The 28,000-nt window shown below is 41.0% G+C and overlaps 1 protein-coding gene across 5 annotated transcripts; it reads right to left on the bottom strand.

The window, feature by feature from the left end:
- Window positions 1-62: 62 nt before the first annotated feature.
- Window positions 63-28,000, bottom strand: LOC141003889 (PC-esterase domain-containing protein 1A-like). 5 transcript variants are annotated; one of them, XM_073475367.1, is made up of 10 exons: window positions 27,873-28,000; window positions 27,004-27,102; window positions 26,504-26,583; window positions 24,741-24,973; window positions 20,033-20,183; window positions 18,499-18,751; window positions 15,416-15,499; window positions 10,826-10,975; window positions 10,647-10,724; window positions 63-553 (listed from the first exon to the last, which is right to left on the bottom strand). In XM_073475367.1, exons 2-10 carry the CDS (start codon window positions 27,077-27,079, stop codon window positions 411-413), a joined length of 1,248 nt encoding a protein of 415 aa, XP_073331468.1. In that variant the 5' UTR covers window positions 27,080-27,102; window positions 27,873-28,000; the 3' UTR covers window positions 63-410. The 5 variants fall into 5 exon arrangements, with proteins under 5 accessions (XP_073331468.1, XP_073331465.1, XP_073331467.1 ...); XM_073475364.1 differs by having other exon boundaries at window positions 27,004-27,130; XM_073475366.1 differs by lacking the exon at window positions 27,873-28,000 and adding an exon at window positions 27,559-27,768.

Here is a 28,000-nt window from a genome sequence, read left to right on the forward strand (position 1 = left end):
GGGGACGACGTTAATAAGAGAACAGGCTTGGTGTGTGTCTTTCCACTAAGGTAGCACAGACGGAGAGTAGAACATCTTTTTATTATCTCCATTCTTGTGTCAAAAAACATTTACAAATATTCTATCATCGTTAGCCTTAAGGAACATGGAGAAACACTGATCATCAATTCTAATGCACACTCTGTACATGTCACTGTGCTTCTGATCAACCTTAATTTATTATCTCATCAACACACAGAAAGTCTGTGACTTCACTTTCACTTAACCTCCTCTCCCCTTATCTGCTTTATTCCCCAACATGTTTTCTCAACACCGGCAGTGACTCATCATCTGTGAGTCATTTCATTTTGGAAACCACTCAGTTAATGTTGAATCCAGAGCCCCTGCATCTCTTATGGGATGTCTGCGGCTCACCACCATCCATACGCTGGGTGCCTGGGTGCCCCCTCGGGTGGCTGGGGGAGGTACGGGTGAGTCCTGATGTTAGGCCTCCTCCTCCTCTTCATACAGCAATCATGTGCTTGGAAATGAGGACGGAATCTAAAACCTCCACCTAGACAGAAAAGACAAGAAAAGTCAGGCTGTTGGCTTTTTTTCCTCTTGAGTCAGTTGTATTCATATTTTGAGAGAGGGCTGCAATCAAACAATCATATTTTTTTTATTTTAATGGAAGTATCAATAACAGAAATAACCTGTGGGACAGATTTAGGAAGCATCTTGATTGGAACTGAAGACAATTTAAGCGAAGAAGTGTTAAAGCTGCCTTATTGATTTTTCTGCCACAAATCAACAAGCTGTAAACACACCGTCTGACACATTATCACCAGTTAAAGATGTTTTCAGGAGTGAGTTAGCAAAAAGTTGCCTATATACACATCCAGCACATCCAGAAAAACAGCTATTCAAAAACTGGCTCTTCAGCTATTGGACGTTGTAATGCATTCAACCAGCTAGTTGCTTCTTTTTTCACATCCATCATTTGGTACAGTGGGTTTACTAAACTGTTTCACTGGTAAACACGGTTGAGCAGAGCAGAACTTGCAGGCTGGAAAACTAAAACAATGAGTTAAAAGAGGCTGAAAAGTTCAATTTGTCTGAGCAGAAATGCAGAGTTGGTGCTGAATCTCTGTGGTTGACCTTAAAAACAAAACACCGTTCACATTATAAACAATCATTTTTTGATCCATTGTTTCATTGTACTTAAAAAAAAACAGATTATTTTTATCTACTAATGCTGTTCTTAACTAAACGAGTACAGAGAGGTTAGAAAACACATTATAGAGGCTATCCTGCAGGATATGAGTACAGGGAGACAGTTCGCTGATAGTTGAAAAACGCTGCACCACTATATATCATGAACACTAAGTGCATAAGGAGAACCTGCCACTGATAGTCTGAATAACAAATTGCTCTTCTTATCATTATTATGTTTTTACCATTCTCTAATGACCTAGATGGTGTTAAAAGTTGAACTGGTCACAGTGAAGTCTGGTAAACTGGTATCCAACTACAACCACACGATTTATTGAATTTACATGAGGCCTGAGCTGAAAGACAGCATGGCCATGCTCAGCCACAGTAGATCAGAGTCTACTTGGAAATCCGAGAGGAGTCCCTGACTACTTTACTCAATGAGCTCGAAAAAAACGAAAACATACAACATGTGGAGCAGTGAGAGAGCTGATGCAAAGGAAGATGTGTTTCCTGTAAGGCCAGCTAGATAAGGCTCAGGCCAATGTCAGAGTTTGAGGCTCGCACTAAAGCCAAAGAGCTGGAGGACGACCTCGTTATGTGAGAAGGCTCAAGTTCAGAGGCTGCAGGACAAACAGCAAGATCAACAAAGCTCTTCTAAAACAAAAGGAGGATGCTAAGAGGACTGTGGAGAGAACCCAGGCTTCCCATCACACCCAGCTCGAGGACCACAAAGCAGAGACCAGGACGATTTCATCTGCCCTGAAAAAGGCAGAGGATCTGTGGGAGACTGAGCTCCTCCGCTGGCAGCAGGAGAAAACCTCCCTGCTGGAAGAGATGGAGAAATCCAGAGCTCTTCGTGTGGCGCAGCTTGACAAGCGAGAACAGGACACCACCCTCCCTGGCTGCTCTTAAAAACACTGAGAAGCAGGTGGAGAGCCATCGTATTGAATGACAGGAGGACAAGTCATCCCTCCTTCAAGCCACAGAAGGCCTCAAGAAGACCCTCCATGAAATGGAGCAGGAGTGGGAGAAGAGAAACAGCTGCTTGAAGATCTCCAGAGCCAGATCAACAAGAAAAAAAAAAGAAGAAGAAGTGGTGCTGAAAAGTCCTCTAGTGCCCAGATCCAGGCTCAGGACCAGACTTTACTTTTGTAAAACTGAAACAAGTACAAATGCATGGAGACACCCAGCCGCCCAAGGAAAGGGGATCCCTCTTTGAATCGTCTTTCCCGAGGTTTCTCCCCATGTCCCGTCTTGGCTGTTGTCAGGTTCATGGGGAGTTGTTCCTCGTCTTCTTGGAGAGCTTGGGCTGGGTATCTGTTCCTGAACTGGGTCTGCAAGGCCCATTGTAACACCATCAGCCACAGAAATAACCTCAACTTTAAGTCTGGGCATAAAAACATAATAAATAGCATGCAAAGAAATATGCTGTTGGGAATTTAAAGTTTGTTGTAAAGCTTTAACCACACAGAGGCCATTCCACTGCAGAACCTGTGCCTTGAGGTGTCGTGTGCACAACTTTAACTTGTAATTTAGTGCGACATTGTTGTGTTTGCACCTAAATGAAGGCACGTACAGCCGGTAGATCCTTCACATTTTGCTACAGTACATGTTTCTTTTTAATCTTTAACGATATAGCTCTGCATTCAAATGAGCAGGAATAAAATGAGACGAGTCAAGTCATTTCTTAATTGATCAGTGTTATATATTATTTGATTTACGTATTTCATCTCGGGGCACGTCAGCAGTTCTGTCAATCAGCTGTAAATTTACAAAATGCACTACTGTAAGACATGAAGTGATTCTTCTGTCTCCCTGAATTTGTTTTAGGGGAACTACTGCATTCCTTGTTTCAGGCTTAACCTCCAACTGAATCTCACTGCACGTTTCCATTGTATGTTTATTGTCACGGATCGATACAAGTACAAATATAGTATCTTTCAATCGTTTATCAAATACACATCACACAGAAATTCATACAACACAGATTTAATGCATCTGTCTCTTGTACACTGACTCTTGTAATTTAGTATCAAATATCTGTTGTCCTTGAAAAAATTGGCATCTCAAATAGATTTTAAAATGACCACAGTGTGTGTTTGAAGAAGCTCATCCAAGGGCAAGGTGCTCTTAACTGTCTGAATATTAGTGTCGGGCTGCATTCTGATCATTTATATCTACAGTAATGTCATATGTAACAATGGCTTTCCAGTCTCTACTGTGGCTCTCCACTGGTCACAGTTTACTAATTGACTAATTCCTGATCTTTCACAAGTTATATATTATATTATATTATTATATTATAACAGAATTCAATTTAATTAACAGGTTTTATTCATTTAACATAACATAACAGCCCTTGATATTTTGTGCATTCAGTTGATATATTAATATATTATTGCAAGTAATCAGTTTAATGTGTTTGGTGCACTCTGATTACTTATTATTTAGTTGCATTATTACTAATTAATTGTTGAGAACTGAACACAAATAAACAAACAAAACAGTTATTCAAGTGTGCTATTAATAGACTTCTTTTAACTAAAAATAAGAGAGAATGCAGTCAGTGTACATTTTATGTACTTATCAGTGATATACTAGAGATATACTTCAGATAGTATAGTAATATATACACTTCTATAATACAGAAGTTTACTTTGTAAACTAAAAATGGGGCCAATTTAGTACCACTGATGTGGTACACTTCCAAGTATAGTACTAGTACATTGATATTAGTGTTCTTACTACAGAAAGTACATTTGTGAAATGTATTTGCTTACTTGATACAATGAACTTGAAGGATAAGGGAGAGCAACACTGTTGTTCATTTGGAGTCGTCAAATTCAACTTGACTGCAGAACCAAAATATGGAAACGTATCCACTTGTCAAACTTTTCAAATAGCTGAATAAATGTGCAGTCCCTTTTTGCAGATTAGGTTTGCAAATCGTCCATCATTGTTGGTAATATTTAGATGGGTAACTTATGAGTCCATGTGAGCAGAGGAATATGACACAATGAGACCACTTAGCTAATGAACCAAGACAAAATGTGTTGGTGTGGACAAAAAAACATTCAGGCAACAGAGGAGAGGTGTGAGTCATCTGGATGACTAAATTCTCCCCCGTGTTTGCGGTATGGACTGACAGCCCTGATAACTCAGCACAGACTGATCTGCTCTCACCTCCCTTGTGTCTGGCTGTAGATATTTCAAATATCAAATTTGCATGTGACATGACGCCTTCAAGCCTTTCAGCCAATCAAATGCTAGTATAGCCTGCCTGAATTGGTCAGCTTGGAGACATAGAGTACATAGGAATTATATAATATGACTTTATTCCAAAGATAATGCACACAAGTTCAAATACTAGATGGACATGTCCCTACCATCCATATGCAAACCTACTGCATGCCCTTGTTAGCAGAAGCATGCTTTTCTTCAGGGCTGATACCGATTATTAGTAATCCAGGAGATAGACAACAGATAACTGGAACCAACGTACAGCGACAGGAAAATTAAAAATCTTATTCTCAAAATTAAGAATTGCCATTGATGGAATGTTACCAACTACAATTTACTCGAGTACTGTACTTATGTACAATTTTGAGGTAATTTCCATTTTAAATGTTCTGCTGCTTTCACTCCACTTTCTCTAGCTACTAGTTACTTTGCAAATTCAGATTGTATTGTGCAGGGCCTCATTTGTCCTGCTGGAACAGGATCTGGTACCTCCCAGATTGGGACCGGCACCTCCTTTGTCACTATCAAATAAATGTTGTATAATATTTAATGTTATCTATCCTGTCCTTCGTTGATTTCTCACTGAAGTTACTCAAAAATTGCTTGTTTCCCTATTTTGCAGGTATTTTAAATCTGATTTTAAAAAGAGATAGAGCGAGCCATTGTGTCACGCAGTGACGTCTGAAGCTTGATTAAAGTTCTGAGTGTTGTGCATGAAATGTGAACTGAGCTGGCATGTGGTTTATTCTCTTTCATTTCTAAATATTTTGGCATATGGTTACTGTGAACTCCCATTTGTGCTGTGAAATGATGAAACGAGTAGGCCTTTGTTTAATTTCAGATGTGTGTGTAGATGTGAGTGTGCGACACTGTCCACAGTACTCAAATGGATCTGACCAATCAGACGGACAGACAGACAGAACATGTCACTTAGTTTGGATTCTTAGCCAGTTGTTGTTTCGGTCCTCTTCCATTTCGCCCCATTGTAACAGTCCACGAACAGAGAGGAGAGCGTGTGCAAACATTAACTTTAATCTTACTGCGCACCTCCACCTGCTGATTCTGAGTGATGCTCTGATTATGATCTAAATACATAATGTTCAGTTTGAAACGACAGTTTTAGTTTAGTTAACTGCTTGTCCCCAGGCGTTGTCCAATGTGCTCCTGGTACTGCGGATTTTTGATGCGTGTCTGTGTTCTGGGACCTTCTGACTTACAAATCAAAGCACTGGTATTGAGGACACTGAGACCACAGAGTGGTGACCACTAACAGAGAAAAGATGCTGCATCAGAGAACAAGTACTGCATTTTAAATGTTTTTATTTTATCGGCACCAAGATACAAATAAAACAATGATACGGATAATCTGAAAACTGCTGAATATCAGCTCGACTCATCAGTCTACCCCCAACTGTTATTAAAATATGGTTAAACAAAGCCTATCTATATGCATCTGCAACTCCTCAAAGACTTCAACACAGATACAGACAGCTACAGACGTGCACCCAGACAGCGGACATGAATGCACTTTTATACATTCGACATTCAGGATGTCTGCAGACAAGTTTCACACTATAAAACATTATATAATGACCTCACAAAAGCCAGAAGAAAAGCTTCTTTGTTGGTCTTTGTGTGTCTGTTTACTCCCTTAAAGAGCAATGGATCTCCAGTGCTCAGATGTCTTTGACTGTTATGGTCCAAGGTGGACACTGACTTATGCATGGGTAAAGTACATGTCAGCACACGCACGTACCCAAGAAACATCTGTGAATACATTTATAACAGTTATTATTTCACCTGTTCTTGGGTTGTCTTGCAAATACTTTCATAAAGTTTTCAAATGCTTTATCAAGGAAAGTAGGAACTTATAGGAACTTAGTTTGGGATAATGGAGTGAATCTGCCGTGTGAAGACCTCTGTGACAACAAACAATACACAGCCTCTCATCTCGCCATGTTACAACTGACCACAGTAACTTAACTATCACTTATAGCTTACACATTCCTGTGACTGCAGCAGTGTGCTGGTACTCGTCTTACACACAGAGACTCGCTTCCCACAACAAGCTCACTAGACTCCGTCACTTACACATAAGTACACCTTCCTTACAGAGAGGGGGGCAGTGATGTTTTTTGAAAAAACATAGTAACTACAGTATTTTAATTCATATAATTAGGAAGGGTCTGTTTACCTCCCTAGACAGAGTGGCAGAGAGGGCAGTGGTGGAGAAAGTATTACTCAGATCCTTTATGATACTATAAAAATAAGTACAACTTTGTACGTATAATCAGGAAAATCAACTTAAAGCATTAAAAGTAAACATACTCAATGCCAAATAACCTGTTTTCAGTTCGGTTTGTCTGTTTGTCAGCAGGATTACGGAAAAACCACTGGCCTTGGTGGACCAAGAAAAAACCCATTACATGTCGGAGTGGACATTGTGAGATAGTACATTTGGATTTGGCAGAATAAAAACCCTACATCTTGAAATCCAGTAGGTGGAAGTAAAGTTTGATTGTGACAAAACATCGCCAACTGTAGAAATCTGATGACTCCATGTCACATTCACAGGTACCAATGCAGCATGCAGCTGCTCAAACTTCGTTCAGAAAGCAGTTGTTGTGGAGCGCTCAGGCAGTTTCATGGGAGAACTGGGACAACTGTATCATCTCCACAAATGGAGCACATTTTTTTGTCAAACTAAGGTGTGGCTATGGAAACATAAATATACACATATCATGCAACTAACTATTTTAACATAATTCTAAAGTTTTGGACATATGTGACTATAAGACAGTGCACTATTGGACTTGGCAGACGTCTGCACTCTCTGAGTACCCTTCTAGTTACTCATGCATTTATATAAAAAAGGACTTTATTAAGTTGGTTGAGGTGGAGGTCATTTTTTAATTTTAGAACCGTTTCCATTATGGGTTTAATCTGCTGAGGATTTCTCCATGAATCAATTCTCCATCATGAGGAACTTTTTAATGTGTGCCAACAGTTACAGGCGGTTTTTCTTTTTGATCACCATTCTGCAAAGAAAACCAGAACTGGGCTCACTCTCTAGTTCTGCATGTTTAAGGCTACATTCATTTGCATGTCAGGGCCAAACAATCAGTCCTATTAGCTGCCACAGACTACCTTGAGAAAGAAATTAAATAAAAAAAAAATAAAAACATAAACTGTTGGGTGTTGGCACCTCTGGTGCTCACTCTCCAAAAATAATTGATTTGTAGAGTGAACAAAGTCAAAGAAAGCGCCTGTTTGGACAAGTCACATTGAATAATGATGCCTGTTGAGTATGCTGTGGCTTCAGTAATGGATTCTGTCCCTGCTGAGATTACTACTGAGGGTGAGAAACAGGTAGGGCTGAAATATGTGGTTATATTCATTAATTCAGCTTTTTCATGAATTGATTAATCATTCTGTCAATAAAAAAATTGAAAAATAGAGGAAAAAACAATTTCCCAGAGCCCAGGGTGATGCATTCAAATGTCTTGTTTTGTCCCGACCAACAGTTCAAACCCCAAAGATATTCCATTTACAATGAGAGAAAACAGACACATGTAGCAAATCCCCACAACTGAGCAGCTGGAACCATTTAATGCCTTGACCTTTTGTTTAATCAATGACAAACATTTTTTCAATTATCAAAATAGTTTATGGAAGATGGGCAGCCCCGTGGCTTAGGGGTCAAATTGGTACTGCATTTAACATAACGTACGTGCCCGGGGACCAACTCCAGATCTCAGCCTGTGACTTGGTCGAGTACACTGACCGGAGAATCAACCTAATGTACAATGTTTTGGATGGTGGGGGAAACTGGAGAACCGTCCCCGCAGCAGGATGTAAACCCAGGACCTTCCCCAGCAGGATGTAAACCCAGGACCTTCTCGCTGTGAGGCAGCAGTGCTAACCACTGCATCACCATGCCATTGGTTTGAGTCCTGCTGAGGGACATTTTCTGGATCCCTGTCCCTTGTTTCCTGTAAACTCTCTACTGGTGCTGTCTCATAAAGACATACAATGCCCTCAGTTTAAAAGAACAAAATCATTCGTTGATTGAATAGTTGATTCATAAATGAATTGTTTCAGCAGTAGAAGCAGGCACTGAATATCTATGAGAACACTCAGATTATAGCTGCTACCTGCCTGTTTCACTACTGAATGTTCTACATACTGCCACACTGTCCATCTTCAATACTGAAGCCAAAGTGCTGGAAGTCTGTTTGGGCAGATGCATCCATGAGGCGCTAGGCCTATCTCACAAAGGGTTAACCATGGCTTTTCAGTTACACAAAGATAGCTCGAGTTAGGGAGGCTATATTGGATATTTTTATAATAATAATAATAATTTATCATATCACATATACAACCTCGCTTTTATTTGGTTATTGTATTATTTTCATGACTTTTAAATTATTATTATTATGTTCTAGTGCTGTGCTGTGGTTTTGTAGCTTTCACCTGCTGCAATTCATGATTTTCTCAGCACGAATCAATCATTTAAATCACAGTTTGTTACGAGAGATGCTTCTTTCATGTGGTCAGAGTTAAGAGAGCAGCACTGGTAACCAGCTTTGTGAGATCAGTTTTACAGTCAGTGTATCCAGACACCTCCAAGAGAGCTGCGAGCCTCTCATTGTGCCGCTATGACCTGCAAAATGAGGGTCGCACAACTGATTGGGTTGTCCATAACTACAGCTAGCAAGGTCATTTGCTGGCATGTACTCTATTATTAGACTGATAACAACATGCATGCTGTGGGTTTGAGTTGCTATTCAAATGTTTAAAATGTTTAAACATTTCAGTAGGATTCGATTATTGAAACTGACGGTTCTATCTGACATGGTTCTCATGTCTTTGGATCAGCCTCCTCCATCCAATCATATACCGGATGTTACAAACCATTGGGCATACATGTGCAAAAAACAATTTCAAATTGTTTAAAACTTTCTTTTCCATTACAAATAGTTAGTGCACAGCTTTTTCCCAATGAAATAAAATTGATCAGTATTTCTGAAAAGCCAAATATATCCTGAAATTAACAATATATAGGCCGTCTGCTTAAGACGTGTGGTGACTATGTACAGAAAACAAAGCTAAAAGCAACTGGTTCAAACACTGAGTAAGTACACGGAATAATGGTACTCAACCCTTTTGTGCTCACTGATGGATACGCCTGATTTTTTCATTGAGATACATGAATTATTCCCTGACTGAACAAAAATGTGACATGTGAATTGAATGACATTGATCATGCTGCTGGAAAACCTTGGGTCCTCACGGTAACAGCACTGCCCGATGGCGGTGGCCTCCACCAAGCACACTGCAAAAACTGCTCAGGAATGTCCCGTGGAGCGTGACAAAGAGCCCAGGGCGTCGACCTCGACTCCAAATTTCCCAATCTGATCTAGCATCCACGGGACATGCAGGAAGTCTGATCCATGGAGGACCCCACCTCGCAACCCACAGGATTCAGGATCAGCCTCCAACACCCTGGTGCCAGATGCCACAAGACACCTCCAGAGGTCCTGTGTCCTCAACAGGTCAGAGGCAAGTTGATCCAAGTTCGGGGCGTCCATGGATCTGACTTGTTCCGATTCAGGCCAGGGTGATGCCTTAAGGTCTTTGTCACGTTTCTCAGATCATTCTTGTGCAGTTTTTGTGGTGTGCTGGGTGGGGGGCACTGCCATCAGGCAGTGCTGTTACCATGAGGGGGTGTACTTCGTCTGCAACAGTGTTTTGGTCTCAAGCGGCATCCAAATGAATGCCAGGACCCAAGGTTCCCAGCAAAACAATGCACTGTAATGAGATGATCAATGTTATTCACTTCAGCGGTTTCAGTCCTTTCAGTGTTGTGGCTTTTAGGTGTATGTTATCAGATTCCTTGGAGAGGTGATTATTGAGTGGTGGGCTATAGGGAAATGAATTAATTTCCCTTGGGAAGGTTTGTTAGGCAACTTTAGCTGGTGCTTTGATAATATTAGGCCTTTAGAGATGAAAGTTTTTCATCTGACTTTGTTTTACATGTAAATGTGGGAACAAACAAAGTTATTTTTCTCTGGTGGTTAAATATTTTTGATTGCATTTAAGTGACTACTGAAGCCAATACACGGAGGGGAGAAGGTCTCTGTGTTGCAGACCTTTGTTTAAACTACAACTGATTCTACACACAACAGACAAAGAGAAAGAAAGCATCATACCTGCTGCACTCTGACCTCCGACTTGATGATGAACTTGTGGCTCCGGCCACAGGTTTGCAGGGGGAAAAGAGTTATCATCTGTCAGCAAAAGAGGAGAGAAGACAGTCTGAACAAGGCCATACTTCCAAAAACTCTGACTACATGCGGGCAAAGTGTTGCTGGCTCTGTGCTTAGCCTACATCGTCTGTAGAATCTCCAGTCTCCAGCAGGAGGACGAGGATAATGCTGCATTGGAACCCGAGAGTAAAAAGGTCCGACTCCACCAGCAGCTGAACTCTGCTGCCAAAAGGGGGGGAGCTGCAGTGGGTCAGGCATGGGTTGATCTACACCTGAGACATACAGAAACAGAAAAACAAGGTTAGGGTTTGTATTTGTGTTTTTGTCTAGCTTCTTCTCACTGGTGGGCAGCGCTCAATTGTAAAATTTGATGTCTTGTGATTACGTTCAACAATCAAGATTCAGCAGCACTTGAATCTGTCCTGTCTTCTCATTTCTCAGTTTGAGCATCCTCGCCTCCTCTCCTCGAGTCTTATAGCACCTCCCACCTGAGATGTGGGCAGAGGAGGTGACGAATAGACATGAGGAGAGAAGAGTCGAGACAACAGGCATTTAACAAAATGAGGCGTCCGCTCTTCCAAGTCCTATTTTACAGCAACATCAATTGAATATGACATGTAGCACAGCTACATGTCATATTCAAATCAAAACGTGGCATAATGTGATATTGATATATTGAGGTGAAATGTCATTAAGAATGTAACGAGGCGCAACACATGCAGTGAAGGGCAGAAAGTTTGACTGCACATTTGATCATCTTTAATAACTAATACCCCTTATCTATACAAAGGAACACATTTATAGAGCCCTGCTCCCATCATGGTTTGTATTCTCAGGCTGTGTGTCACGCCTCTTTTATGTCACCGTTACCAAAAAACACTTTAGCAAAGGATTCATCTCTGTATCCTTGCTCATAGCTCCAACAACAAGCCTCTTCTCTCCTCAACATGCATTTTAGGAAGAAAAATAGAAGAGAAGAGCCTGGAATGTTGTTGCTGGGGATTTGTTTGTTAAAATTGCCAGCACTGTCAATCAAATCTGATCAAACCATGGCCACAAAGTCCAGATAAAGCAGATTAGCTGAGTTTTTTGAGTTTAATTCTCTTCTCATAAATAATAATAATGCTACTTTAGTTTTGGTTACTTACTTATTTAGTCATGAATATTTTCGTTTTCATTTTCTTGCAACCACAAAAATAGTAATAGGATACAGTCAAGAAAAATAAAATAAAATGTGTTCTGACTGGAAACATCAAAAACTGGCATGGCTCATCGTGGTCCAGGACAGGAAGGCTCTACAGCGGGTAATTAAAACCACCAGAACATCACTGGTACCATCTACAGAGCATCGGTGACATCAGTGAAGTGAGATGTCTGCACAGAGCTCAAAGATACTAAAAGACAACAGCCACCCAGCCACAGTCTGTTCACCCTGCTGCCATCTGACAACAGATACAAAAGTATCTGCTGCTGTACCACCAGACTACAGAGCAGCTTCACTCCTCAGACTGTGACACTCTTGAACTCAGTACTCCAGCAGATTTGGTTATTATTATGATATTATGATATCCTCTGTGAATCTGTTGGTTCTGAAAGTATACTGGTGAGAACCAGTCTCTCAAAGCACTTCAGCAGGATGGGGCTGAGTGCCACAGGATGGTAGTCATTCAGACTAGACAGACTTTTAGGTACAGGGACGATGGTGGCTGTCTTGAAGCAGGTGGCAACATTCTCCCTCCGAGTATAACCGCATAAACAGCAGCTGAGAAACCAGAGCGTGACTTGGTGATTACTCTCTCTGGCTGATTAAAGGTGGGCGAGGGGCTTTTATGACTCTAAAAAAAGGTTCTTTATTAGCCATTTTGAATTGGCCAACAAGTGAAGGCTCTCCTCTGTATGGGGGTTGATTACTGTACTGATGCAATCAATGGACCCTGCCAAGTGGGCAGACATGTCTGATGGCCAAGTACAGCTATGAAACATAAAAAAGGCTTGAGGGAAACAGCAGACACAGGGCTTATGGGATTTTATAGCTAACAATATTGTTCTCTACCAGCGGCGTGTTGATAAAGATGCCTAGTATATCAAAAGTATTGAATTCCTATTCCACAAATGTTTGGAGGTAATGAAGGTGTGTACTCGTATTCAAGCTTCATTGATCAACAATGTAAAATTTCGTGTTGAAAGCCATTAGGGGACATTAGTTATATAAAACAAATCAGCTGTTTTATTGGCATCAGTCTACTACCTCTATGCTGATGGAACGTCGGGGGAAGTTTGGCAGTTCAGCAAACATTTCTGACACTCCACAAGCAAAACTGAGGAGGTTTTTTTTAAAGCACCTCGTCTGAAGTGGGGGCACGAACTTGACCGTGCATCAAGGGTGTAAAGAAGGCTGGATCTGAGGGCTTCCAGAGACTTGGGTTACCCCGGACGAACTGTGTGGAGCCATTTGACATTTTTTGTGGTTGTTTTTTCCATTTTAAAACAAGTCTCCAGCTGCTTCAGTTGTTTAGGAGAATGCTGCAACGCTGTTTTGCTGTGAAGCTCAAGAAATGTTTTGTGGACTATGAAATTTCACCTGATGCTCCATCAGCATGGGGGGAGGAGATAATGACTGGATTGTCATTTTTAAGTGAACTTTTCTTTTAAGACAGAAAAGATGCCTTTTCAGTAGGCCTTACAGAGTAAAACAGGATTTATACAGGTCTGTCAGTGAATCTATCCTCTATCCTAAATGTATACTTGCCAACATTTGGCCTTTTGCTTCTCGGAACAAACATCCCAGACTGCCAGCGGACTCCACAGAGATCACAAAAACTAAAGTAGTAGTATGCAAAGCATGCCTCAACGGAACGGGAAGTTCACAAAAGCAGCCTGCTGACTGTCACGCTCAAACTTGGTGTAATGAGGTGAGACGGTGCTTGTCCACACACTTCACTGGGGTTTATCTGCCTTTTCACACTGCTTCCATTTCATTCTTCCAGCTCTGTTTTGTCCTAGAAGCAGGGTGTGCTTTAAAGCAGTGGTTCTTCATCATTAGATAAAGGATAGCTGTGTAAATCTCTAGGTTCACAAATCTCATTTTGATCAAAATGAGTGCATGGGGCCGACATGTATAGATCACTGGTGGAGACTTTCCTGACACTGAGGTGGGATGAACGAAATAAATCAGTTCAGCCTTTTACTAGGGGTTCCAACATTTACTGATACTGCTGAAGCTATTTAGATCCAAGTCACCTAATCCTTAGGCTGCTAGTAATTAGTTATCCACCGTTTAGTGCGAGTGTCCCTCTGAGGTCTGTATGTAGCTTTGAAAGCTTCTTACCCTCACAATATACAGCACAAATGTCTGCAAGCAGCAGAAGAATGGTCCAAGAACTACAGTAAAATCAGAAGAAATCAGAGCTGAAGGGAATTTGTGGACGCAGCTGAAAAGCACCACAGAATGAGGACTGAGTGAGAAAAGAATGTTTTTTATGTTCTGATGTTATTCAGAGATGTGCTGCAAAGGACACATCTCAGCTTTTCCCCACAGGTTTGTGAATATTCACTGTAGCCTTGCAGTCCCTACTACAGTGAGGAGAGTAAGACTCTGGGTCTGGGGTCCAGACTTGTGTTGATGGTGTTTTCTCGCTGGGATAGGGTGTGAAGGCTGACACAAGTTCACTCCAACAAGAAAGTTACAATGTTGTGTCCACAACAATTAAAGCAAATGTAATCAATCCCCATAAATTCTGCACAGCATTGCTATTTTGTGTTATCACTGCATTTTTTCACAAATTTCACCAATAATTGTAGTCTCCCGCTAGTTTCACCAATCTTTGCAGTCTGCCATGCAAAGCATTAAGCCTTACTTCCTTATTTCTGGTTGCGGAGATGCAGACATGTCTGACATGAATGTCTCTCATTTACCAACAGAACTTACTACTAAGTCTGTGCAAGGCAGTCCCCTGATGTTCTGCGGGAACAGACGATCGGAGCTGCAGCTGATGAACACCCACGACTACTGCAGAGTCATTTGTCACCGGAATGAATGCCGACTGTTCCCATTCACATTAAGGACAAAAGCCAGATGTTAACGAGTGTTACATTTTTTTTCTTGTCCAATGTGAAGAGGGTAATATTCTTTAAATCACATGCAATTAGGTGAACTTAACAGAGGTGGATGCCTACCTAGTTTTGAAGGCGTCTCAAGGATAACTGCCATACACACTCTTGAAGACATTCTTTAGAGTGTCTGATTCAAATAAGCAGGTCTATTTCCTGGACATAATTCATCCACTTAGATTAAAATTAGCTGGAAAGTTTGTATTGACCACCAAATGTCAATATTCACTTTGTCTAATTTCTAGAAAAATGTACACTGCAGGTGTGTCTCTTTATGTAGCAGAAGCATTAAAAAGTTAAAGTGTGACATAAAAGTATGTTCAAACTGCAGATAAAATTTGAGGAGAATAATGAAGAATATGTGTGGCAGTCTTATGTGCCACAGTTAATAATAATAAACAACTTTGTTACTTTTAGGATGCACAATAACACACATTTGAACCCATCAGCTCCTAAAGCTTCTGGGTTTTTCACACTGGAAAGATTGTATGTAGAAGCAGACAGAGTCCACGGTTGAGGAGAGAATAATAAAGAAGAAATGGTGGGTATAGTGTAAGTATTCATCAAGCCCAGTAACTCAGGCAGACAGGTTGGAGCTTTACCTCCATAGTGGTGACCAGCAGTCCACCCAGGTTGATTGGTGAGCTGTGTTGGCGCCAGCAGGGGTCTGATGTTCACTGCTCTGGCTTACACCCACATACAAAACAAAAACAGCACTCTTCAGACAGACATTGCAGCTTTTTTAAAACAACAAATATGTATTATTCATCGCCTTGTGTACACACACAAACAGACAAAAAGTGTGAACAAAAGCGAACATTGAAGCATTTAGAAAAGCACAAATGACAAATCAGTCCTTTCATACATCTGTAATGCCTAATGCAGCGCTTTCTAAATTTAAAATTTAATTATCAAATGGTGTCTCGTTAATTAATGTCACATAATTACCATCTGAAGAGCTCACACAAAATATTATACACAGTTTACAACATTCTTGATTAAGCTCCAACACAACAAAAACAAGAGATGGTTGCCAAACCTCTTTGAATGTTTTTTCTTGCAATATATGAGTATTTTTTTCTAATGAAAAGCATCTGAAGCATCTGGCTTGTTCTATCAGTCTTTTGACATGCAGAAAGTCAAACCTCTATCATTCTCCTTTCCACTTAAAAAAACTGCTTTTTTTGATGCAACTATAATTTTAAAAAATCTCTTTTTTTATCTCTTCCCAAGAGCTCTGAGTTTCAGAGTCGTTAGGGCCGCTTGTGGGTCGTTGACCCAACCGGCCTTCATGTGGGTTGCTTGGGCTAGGTGAGCCCAGGTGTGAATGTTGTTAAGCTGTCTGGGGAAGGAACTCAGACCTGCATTGTAGGTGGGTGATAAGTAATGTCTTAAGCCTCCTCTGTTCACAGATGGTCATTCCAGTATCTCATGTATCTATGGACCAAGATACACAAGGAAGGAGAAAGAGAAGAAACCGCTGTTTGTGGCTTCCGTGTGGTCTGAGCCTGTCAGCTGCCTGATCTGTCCTGCACATGTTCAACTCTGAGATCAAAAAGAGGCAAGATGTTTCACTCCTCAGCAACTTCAGTTATCAGCTCTGGAAAAAAACTATGTGTCTTATACAGAATATTATTGATAAAGACTTTTTAAAGGGTATGGGTACTCCTCAGACTGTGAGACTGTATGACGCCACAAGCTTTGCACACCTGAATTTGGGGATTTTCTGCCATTTATCTTTGCAGGTCCTCTCAAGCTCTGTCAGGTTGGATGGGGATCGTCGGTGGACAGCCATTTTCAGGTCTCTCTAGAGATGTCCGATTGGGTTCAAGTCAGGGCTCTGGCTCGGCCACTCAAGGACATTCACAGAGTGGCAGAGCCACTCCTGCGCTGTCTTGGCTGTGTGCTGACGGTCATTGTCCTGTTTGAAGTTCCAAGTCTGATGTCCTGAGCGCTCTGGACCAGGTTTTCTTTAAGGATATCTCTGTACTTTGCTCCATTCAGCTTTCCCTCAACCCTGACCAGTCGCCCAATCCCTGCAGAAAAACACCCCCAAAGCATGCTGCTGCCACCACCATGCTTCACCTTTGGGATGGTACTGGGCAGGTGATGAGCGGTGCCTGGTTTCCTCCTGACATGACGCTTAGAATTGAGGCCAAACAGTTCAATCTTGGTTTCATCAGACCAGAGAATCTTGTTTCTCAGTCTGAGGGCAACTGGATATGCAGTGCAATTCATGTTTTGCATTTGGTGTGTCTTGTGTGTATTTGCAGTTCATTTTGTAAATGCTGCTCATGTGTTGTCAAATTGATGAGGATGCTTTCTTAATTTGCTTGTGTTTTATCTATTTCCACGTGTTTCTTTGTCAGCCGCTGTATTTTTAGATTTCTGTTGTTTCTTTTTGTGTGGGTTGCTTTTCAGAAATACAGGACATTCTTATCTTCTTAAGAACCAATTTTGTCAGTCAAGCAAAACTGGCTTTTGGTTTTTGAAGAATGAAAACAATTCTGGCCCTCAGGCTGTAAATACATTAGTTATTAACTTCATCTAAGTCACTCAAACAGTGTCGAGGTCAAGAGACATAAAAACCTTCCTCCCATCCAGAGTGGTAATATTAATATTTATCCATGGTGTCATAGGGACAGGGGTGGGGTGCTTAAGGTGCTGCAACCCCCCTGTTGACAAGTAGTGGAACACACAGTGTGTAAATAGTGTAAATACTCTACCATAAATAATGGGCCTTCTTAACATTTGTTTTCAATTTGGAACAGCACATGATAAAGTGCCGGTCAGAAAAGATACAAATGTTATTCATTCTGATGTGACATTATCATTACATCAGGTCGGTGTATAAAGGTTCGGGTCAGCTAAACATGGAGAGAGATTTGGTGGTAGTGGGAACTAATCAATGCTGAAGAAAAAACATTGGATTTTTTCACTTCTAAAAGCCCAAAAGCAACTAAAATAGCAACAGATTACAGTATAATCTGGCATCTGCTCATCTTCCCCCACCATACAAAGCTCTTTTGCTGCTTGGGCAGTTAAAGAGCCGGAGCTTCAGCCTTCGCAAGCACAAGAGATATCAACTCAGGCCACATCTGTATCAGCCCCTGCTGGATTTGAGGAAGCCATGCCAACCAAACTCAAGCTTTCCAGGAAGGAGATTTGGGACGGAAACATTCCAACAATCATTTCATCCAGGCCGTTTCAAAATGAGAGTGGCTGCACTATGTGACAGATAAAAACTGTGTTTCTTCCTAGTTTGCAGGAGGCAGGAAAGAAGGGTTTCCACCACACTGAAGGACAGATCAGTCTCTGTGAGAAAGTAAGTAACAGTAAGTCCAGTTTCCTCGCTGAAGGAAAGCGTGCGAGCACGTGCACACACACAGTCATGTGCGCACATTTATACTGTGCAGCACGATGCATGATGCATCATTAAAGCATTCAGTATGTTGTGTGTCAGGCATCCTTTTTATATGCAGAATCAATCAGTTCAGGAAAAGGTCTTCCTATAGACGACCCCTGCAGTATTGATCAGTTGAACACACAGTAAATATGGAGTCAGTAAACCATGTCACAACAGAAGTGAAGCAGTCACTGGACTGAGCCATGTTCCATTTGGAATCAAAGGCCAATAACAGCTCAGCAGTCAGTATATCAGGTTAACAGCTGTGTGTACACTGACCTTGTCCTGGAGGGAGTGGGGGGGCATACAGGTCTACTCCCCAAGCAGCAGCGGCATGCCGCAGCAGCAGGCTGCTGATGTGTCGATGGGCCAGTGCGTCCCAGTGGACGTCGTCTGGCATACGGTGCTGCAGGTTGAGGCGGAAGTGGAAGTGCAGGTCCATGACATCCAATCCGTAGGCCTCCGCCAGCCGACTGCTGTAGAAGTTGGCCTCTATGATGTCATAACACAGTGTGGGGCGCAGGTGGCTCACCTGTTGTGATTCAGTCATGATAACATGTGATATAGCCACTTCATGAACAACTTTACATTTGCTGCTCATTTTGCACAAACCTGAGTGGTAATTTGCAATAATAGAATGCGACCACATATGTACATGGATCCATGTGTGTAAGTATTCACATGCAACCTCACAGTCGCTTGACCTCCACAGGGCTGGGTGAAATGGCCAAAACTGTTATCATGTTTAAAATTTGTCATATCACCCGCTATTAAAAATGATCACGATAAATGTCAAATTACAGTTAAGTCTACAAATGGTAGAACAAATAGGAGAATATTCAAATCAATCAATATAATTATAAAATCTTTTTCAACATCAAAATACGCATTAAAATCTGTTTTCAATCCTTGTTTTCCTCAAATGTGTATGTGTATAGCACACATGTAACTTAAAATGGCTTCCACTGCAAAAACGTCCATCATATTGGACTCCAAGCAAGGTGTAGAAACATCTTGAAGATGATCAAGAGAAATAGGAGGCACCTGAGCTCAATATCAAGTGTCATAGCAATGGTTATGAACGCTAGTGTCATTGTGATACTTCAGTTTTTTTCTTCGAGAAAATCTAACATCCTGTTTTTACCTTGACACTATGGGGTACTGAGTGTAGATTGTGTTGAACTTCTGGATGCACTATGGATTCATATGGACAAATGATAAGCACTGACAGTAAAGCTGAAAGTATTTTAACTGAGACTAAGCTTGGCATTCAGGGCTCGAAATTAGCTTTTTTCCTCAGTGTCCCACAATTGTCCCGAATTCCACAATGTTAAAGCCTCTTACTGAATCACTGAAACCACAACATCTATTTATGAAGTACTGCAGTATTGACTTCCATCACCTTTCCTTTGGTTTTCTGAGAAGATGTGCACAGTTTGTAATTTTCATTCTGTAGTTTATAGTCAGCATACAAAATAATGAAGTTGACAGAAAGGTTACCGTCTCACATTCAGCAGCTGAAAACTCATTAATTCTGTCATGGCCAGTGTTCAGTGTTATCATAACAGATAAGAAACTCTACACCTACACAGTTCTGAGGACATTGCTATGGTCTTTCACATAAAGATTAAAGGTCCAACACAATGTTACCATGTGACAGAACGGCGTGATTTTTTTGAGGAGCCAGTCTCTTTATAAGCTCTTCTACTTCCACCATGCCAATATTCAGCTGCTCATTATCTGTTCTCTGGATGAAATCAGCTGGTGTAGTGTTCGGGTGAAATGAAAATCTGTATAGCAGAGAGATACTCACTTCAGGCACCAGGAATCCACCCTTGATCTTCTTGCCAAGAGGCATAGTCAGATTCCACAGGATAAGACAGTCATGGCAAACAATGGTTTTAATCTGGCCAAAGAACTTGTGGAGGTTCTGTTTGTACTGTTCAAGACTCCCCCGGCCGTACCTGACAAAAAACAGTTAACAGAAAAATTAATGAAAATTAAGTTGTCCAGTGCTGTGCATTTCTTATCACTGCTAACTAACAGTGGACTTGTTAAGGAAGTATACAGCCACGTTTTAGTGACACATGGTGTTCTTTGCATTTAGCTGACTTACAGCCACTAAATTGTCTTGTGGTGGATTGCTGTGTTCTGTAGTTAGAACTGGACTCATTTTTAATTATTGTCCTCCCACAACTAATGACAGTCAAAAGGTTTTGTTAAATATTATTCATATAAATGAAATTACCTTAAGACCAATGGTGTGCAGTGTGCCAAAGATCCACATATTCACAATACACTGCTGAAAGACACCAGATCAACATTGATATTCTAAAAGAAATGTTTCTATCATCCATCAGTACATTTATCAAGCAGGATAAATTATTGTGCATGCAAAATGCCTGTTATCCACATAGAACAGGCACGTTACTTAAATAATTATTAACCATTAACAGACCAAACCTGTTAAAGTTAACACCCACCCAGCCACAGTCTGTTCACCCTGCTGCCTTCTGACAAAAGATACAGAAGTGCAGCATTATTCCTAAGGCTGTGAGACTCCTCAATTCCATCCTCACTTTTCTAAAATAGATGTAGCACAAAGGACTCAAATATAGTTTTGATTTTTAAAGTCTTGTGTTTTAAAAAATGACAATAAATTTACCTTGTAACCTTGTAACTGCAGCTCAACCAGCTGCACCAGCATTGGTGGCAGCAGGTTGGGAGTGAGGGGTAGGGTTTGGGGTTTGGGCAACACGCAACTGCAACTCATGACTGTGGACATTTGTGTCCCAGTTTTGGTTTCAGAGCCATTACATTCCTTCCTAAAGACAACACACACAGACGCAGCCTGTCCATTGTACATTACAAAAGTGTCTGCCAACACACCAGCAGACTTCTCATAAACCTCAGCTCTATACGTTATACATATACGTTCTAGGTTGCACATGTTTCCATACAGTGAACAGTATGTGTGCAGTTTACACTGAACAATTATTTTCTTTATGTTGGTCTTTTTTGCACATTACTCTATGACCAGAACTGCATGTTTCTGTGAACAACATTAAAACCACTGACAGGTGATTCAAATAACATTGATCATCTTGTCACAATGCAACGTCCAGCTGGGAAACTTTGGGTCCTGGTATCCATGTGGACGCCATTTGACACAACCAACTACACCCCCTCGTTGCAAGAGCACTCCCTGATGGTAGTAGCACCCCAGCAGGGCAGCAGTTTCTATGCAACATTACAAGAACTGCTCAGGAATGGCCAGAGAAACAAAGAGCTCAAGGCTTTGACCTGGTCTCCAAATTCCCCAGATCCCAAACCAATTGGACACGAGGAACAAGATTGATCCATTGAGGCCCGACCTCGCAGCCCACAGGACTTGGTGGATCCACCGCCAATGCCCTGGTACCAGACTCCAGAGGACACTCCTAGAGGTCCTGTTTCCATACCTTGATGGGTCAGAGCCAAGTCTGATCTTTACTGTTCCAGCACATCCCACGGATGCTCGATTGGATTGGGATCTGAGAAACTTGGAGGCTAGGTCGATCCCTCGAGTTCTTTGTCACATTCTTCAGACCATTCCTGGGCAGGTTTTTCAGTGTGTCAAGGAACATTTGTCCTGTTTGGGGGGCCGCTGCCATCAGGGAGTGCTGTTGCCATGGGGGGGCGTACTTGGTCTGCAACAGAGTTTGGGTTGGTGGTACATGTCAAGTGGAATCCACATGAATGCCAGGACCCAAAATTTCTCAGCAGAACATTGCATTGTAAAAGGATGATTGATTGTTCACTTCACCTGTCAGTTGTTTTAATGTTGTGGCGGATCACTGTAAATAATGAGAACAATAAAGCTGAACCTTGATCCTATGAAAAATAATTTGACTCATTGGCTTTCCCTAAAGGAGCCAAGATGCAAATGGAGAATAAAATCAGAGAAGAAAAGGAAAGGGAGCTGGCTTTTAGTCGATAAGAGTAAGGGCCCTCATGATTCATCCATCATCCAGATTATATGCATATCCAATAATTATTACCATATGTAAAGACATGAATAATGTTACACTTATGAATGGTGCTGCTATTCCTGCCCCCCAGGTCTTTTATACTGCATCTAATAATACTCATCTGTGCAGTAAAAGCCATTTCCACAGCAGTCTGCCTCTTATGCAGTCCCACCAGATTAGCTGCAGTGACCAATCAATAAACAATCAATCAAAACCCATTGATGGGGTGTAACCGTCCAGTAAAACACTTCCTCATAGGAAACACCTTCAATATGGTGGACGCCGAGTTGTTTCTGGGTCACAGGAAAGAGATTGGATGAATGAAAATTGCTAGGAAGGATAATTAGTGAAATCAAAAGTACCCACTGTGTGACCAGCCAATTCTTTTCAATGGCCAGTGACAAGCAGAGACATCATACCATAACACCCATCGCAGTAGTCTGACGCGTTGTGATAACTACTGTTTTCTGTCACTGAATTCCTTCAGTCCAATCAATCTGTTGTCATACTGTAGTGGTATTTAAAGGGGAACTGATTTTACGCATTTAAGTGTTTTTGATCATTTTTTCTTTAAAACAATTGTCAGTCCAACAATGGTATACAATAGGAGCGCATTGCTTTAGTGTTGGAGTACGAAAACTTTCATTGAAAGGAAGAAAGTACAAGGCTGACTCACCTGTTATACATTTCAAATGTCAAATTTGCCAGTTAATTTTTTTGTCAATCAACTAATCATCCAATCGTTTCAACTCTAAAACTGACTAAAATGAAAAAGTACAAAGTTGATGTCAGGACTAAAACCTGAAGACAAAATCTGTACAGAACAGTACAGAATTACACCAATTACACCAACTACACCAGAGATCTCTCTATTTGACAAGCTCCGGTAGTTCACACTCTGGGATAACGCTCAACAGTGTGAGCTGATGTGAGGCATACTGTTTCTTTCATATTATTATTATTTCTGTGTTGTTTGCTTTATTGTTGTTGTTTTTTTAACCATCAAGTCGGATACGTTAGATCTTTCACAAAAATCGGATGATGCGTTACAAATTGGATGCTGACGAGAACTCCAAAAGACTCCCACGTAAAATGAATGAGGCAATAACAAGTGGAGGAGCTTTAGTCCAATATCTCCTTCTCATAGGCAGAAGAGGGAAGTTTTTGAGGGTAAATGTATATTAGGACAGGGAAACAGGATAGAGCTACTTCATTTTTCTCCGGTGGCAGCTTTTTGAGAGTTTCCATTCAGTGTACATGTACTTCGTACATAATCAATCACACACTCATCTCCCTCTTACCCCGACTGAGCCTGAACAAGGCTCAACTTTAATGAAATTCATACCAAAAAAATGATTGGACGACCACAATGTGCAGTGGCAGACAGGCAAAAATGTAGTTTCATCCCGATAACTTACAAAACATACCTCTCGAGACATCAGTCTCATTGTCAATGCAGACACTGAACAGGAGATCATTTTTAATCTGCAGAGTGGAGTTTGTGTGGAGGCTGAAGCAGTCAGTGACAGCTCATGGTCTTTCAAGAGCTTGTCAGGAGCTATAAAGGACGGGGAATGAATAGTCTATTGGTAGAGCCTTGTACAGCACATGGTGTGACACAAACTCCATTAAAGTATTCTGCAATTTAAAACTGCTTTGCAAATTGGTGATGTATACCTGGAAGCACATAACAGCATTTTCAGAATCATTTTACAAAAATGACATGAGTTAAACTTTATTTTTCTAGTTTACAGCTTGTAATGATGAAAAGGCAGCAAAACATCCTTTTATTTTTTGGAACTGCTAAAAAGTCATTCCAAACAGATGTTTTGGCTGATTGCTGCTTTATATTATCAATATGATGAAGTCAGTGTAACATTTAATCATGTGGTCAGTTATAACTGACTTAGCCCGCCACTGCAGGTACAGTGGTTACTTGACCTTCGAAACGAGCCAAAATGTAACCATGCACATGTACACACATATGTGCCCACGTCCTAGGTGCACGCCAGTACTTGAACAAACACCACTACACCACCACTACAACCAGTCAAAAATATTCTCAGGTTTTGTTAACAGTTGACATCCCTAGTCCACTAATTGGAGCCACTGAACATCTCAGGATCTCTGCTGGTTCACCCTAAAGACAAGTGTATGACTTCCAGCTTTTGGATTTCATGTTGTATTTACAAGGCACATGTGACATCTGTGGGCAGACTACATCAGTGAAACGGCAAGGACCTGAACTAGAGACTGAATGAACAGCTGATCAGCTGTCTGCACACCAGACCGAAACACATGCCCAGCATGCATTGGGAAGGGGTCAAAAGGTCATCCAGCAGGAGTCTGTGGGCATCCAGAAAAAAATCAGAGGACATTCATACCAGCCGCCAGAGTCCATCTTTGAACAGACTACCTCACTCCACATACAACCACCTGTTATCACCTGACTGACGATCCATACTTATTGACCCACGTGTTTAGAATACAAAGTAAATTAAACTACGTTACCTGGTGATGTCCCAGGCACAGGAACTGATGATAATGAAATCAGGTTTAAGTCCTTGGCTAAAGTCCTCCAGGATGCTCTCCATGTACGGAGAGTAGATCTGTGTCAGGAAGTAGAAACGCAGCAGATGGTGGTCGGAGCGGTACTGTCGGACCTCTCTGTACTCTGTGCCGTTAGTCATGGGACCTAATCGACCTCCTTCCACCAGGTTGTCACACTCAAAGGAAAACTCCCCCTGGACCACAGACAGGGAGACATTCATTTTCCAGACACAGGAAACAACACTGTTTCCTTTCCATAACACAGGCACATTTCATAGTTGATGTTACATAGTGATGTGATGATGTGTGTGAGGTCAGTGGTTCCTAATCGCAACCTTCTGTTGCAATTGAATGATTTTTAGAGGCCTGTGGCTATACTGATAAAAGATCTTATCTCAGGACCAGAAAAGCATTGTTGGTTCCTCTTCAGCAAAATGCACAAAGTTGCTGAGAGCGACTTGTACTGACAAATGGAGAGAATTCCTGAGCTAAAAGAAGGGCCGGAGCTAAACTGTAATGTTTAGGATTGCATCATATTTCATGATTGAACTTACTTTGCCGCGCGTGATTAGTTAACAGGTGACTGGTCTGTGTCAGTCAATGTGAAGAAATATTCGATTCAATCTAGGATAAATTTCATTACAGATACTTTTCATGCCGTTTTTCACAGATTTTCTACATAAAACAGTTTAATATTGATGACACAAAACAGAAAAAGATTCCCTTGAAGGGTAAAAATATGTCAAGTGAATGTAAGTCGTTATGCAGCCTGTGTCGACAGTTGGATTGATTAAAACAGATTTAAATTATATATCCTGTGCCTTTAGTGACTTAGCAATACCTGTGGACGACCTCTAAATTCTGACAGATGTAGAGACTAGTTTTACAGCACTAATTGCTTTTCAACTAGTCCTAAAAATGTCATTTGTAAACTAGGGCCAGAATTTGAAGACATGGGGGGCAGCATAACACCAGAAACTGACAACTGCTGCTCTTTGATCACTATCCTTGGCTGTAGCTTGCTACTATTAGCTAATTAGCTCATGGTTCAGTTATTTATGGAAAAGAACATGGGTGTGTCTGAAAACACGGCAGAAACACATATTAATACAGTTTTTTGTTCATATTGCTAACAACTTACTTTATGATAATAACCACCCTGAGGACAGTTTATCCTTTATCTTAATTACCCTATATCACTGTGCACATCACACCACACTACACTATTCAGGCAGCTTTGGTTTGTTTCAAAGACAATTTATTGGCAGTTGATAAAGACAGAAAGATGAATGGAATTAGACTGAGCCGAGGCCTTTGTGTGAACAAAAAGATGTGCCATGAGACTGCAAATTTGTAAAAAGGAGCACTCTGTAGCTTTGTTGAAGAAATGTTAATGAGAAGAGAAAGATCTTCATTGGCTGATTTTTTTCTGCCTAAACAAACTAACAAACTCTCTTTGTTCTCATGACTGAATAAACTGAATAAACAAACTGACCTGAAAGGACAACACAATTTATACTGTTTGACTTTGTTTATATGCGGCAGACCCTGCCACCTTTCTAGCTTCAAACAGTGTTCTGGGACCTTTTATTTTTTTATTACCTCAATAATATTGTAAATAGTTACATTTTGAGTTTGAATTTCTTCTCCAAAACTACATAGTGCCCCTTTAAGTGTGACTTCAGGAAGGATCCTGCTGTTTCATGTGAGTGGGAAAGATTTACTTTGGACTTGAGCTGAGGCAGAGTCAAGTACTGATCCCTCTGAAGCAGCAGAACGAGGTCTTTGTAAATGGAGCGCTGCACTGAAATCAAAGAACAAATGCAAAAGACTTTACTCACATCAAGTAGCAGAAAAATCTGAAAAGATGTCTATCAGTCTCAATGAAAAATAAGAGCCTGAAATGGAACAGAGCAGTGGGGAGTTTCAAGGGTTCTGATAGCTGCTCAGATGTGAAGTGGCATTCTTAGAAAAATGAGATTCTGTGTCTGGCAAAAACTGTAGATGGGATATTGAATGAAAGCTGGATGCTGGCACCTTTTCTATGTTCCAGAATTCAATACCAAAATATTGTAGGAAACATGTCAGGATTTTTTTTTTTTTTAAAGCCATGATTCTAATAAATTAAAGCTTTGACAGAGCGAAGGTGTACTCAGGTTACGCTTTGTCAATCTCAAATGCTTACAATTGCAATTAAATCTTAAATGTCTTGTCTGTTTCTTACCTGAGTCACCAAGAACCACCACAAACTTGTTGTACAGAAGCTGCCAGGCTTGGCTCTGCTTTACATATGGCCTCATAGCTGCACAGGACTGTTACAGGACTGATGGAGGGGGAAGGGAGGAGACAGTCTGAAGGTAATACACAGACTTAACATCATTTTCACATTTTACCTTGAATGAGGTGGTTTCAATGTGGTTCAATGATGACTACAGTTGGCACCACACTCCATTAAAATACATGTAAATTAAAAATAGACATCACCTGGAAATGTGTTATGATACAGTACATTTTTTAGGATATATACTTAGTGATAATTTAGATTTTCTAGCTATTTTTACAGGATAACACGATTAAAAAATGCGTCAATTAAACGCAACAGATTGGAAGTTGACATGGCTCCACCTGAAACTCTTCAGGACCCTGTATGCCACGGTTCACGTAACATTACAACACATATAGCAACTTGCAGAATACCTTACAATGCTCAGTGCCCGTCAGTTTCAATTTTAAATATATATTATAAGTTTTAGTGCGACAACACAACCTGAACTCCTACCTGACACCTGCCTGCTTGCTCTGTACGGGCAGCAGTGAGGATCAAACATCAGCCTGCTGCGCGCCAAAAAACCTCTTCAACCTCGTCAGGTTTGAGTGACTACTCTGCCGAAACTCCGTTCAAAAATGTGTCAATTAAGGGATGCGACACATTGGAAACTGTCTAAATCATGTCGCGGTGACTTGTTTGTTTGCGTGAAAACTAGGCTGCACTGAGGAACTAAACGGCTGTTCTTAATTTACCAAAAGTGCAGAGTAATGTCGCCTGTACACAGCTTTTAAAGTAAGTTAAGTAGTAAAACACATTGATCTCACCTCATAAGCTGCAGGTGAGGACTCTCTTGTGACTGTGGCTCGTGCTCTGTCGTTCCCAAAACAATGAAACCTGATCAGATGAGACAGACAGCTCAGTAATTATTAGCTAAGATCTCTTGGTACTCTCC

The sequence above is a fragment of the Pagrus major genome, chromosome 10 (genome assembly GCF_040436345.1).
Source record: "Pagrus major chromosome 10, Pma_NU_1.0".
Classification (NCBI taxonomy): Eukaryota; Metazoa; Chordata; class Actinopteri; order Spariformes; family Sparidae; genus Pagrus; species Pagrus major.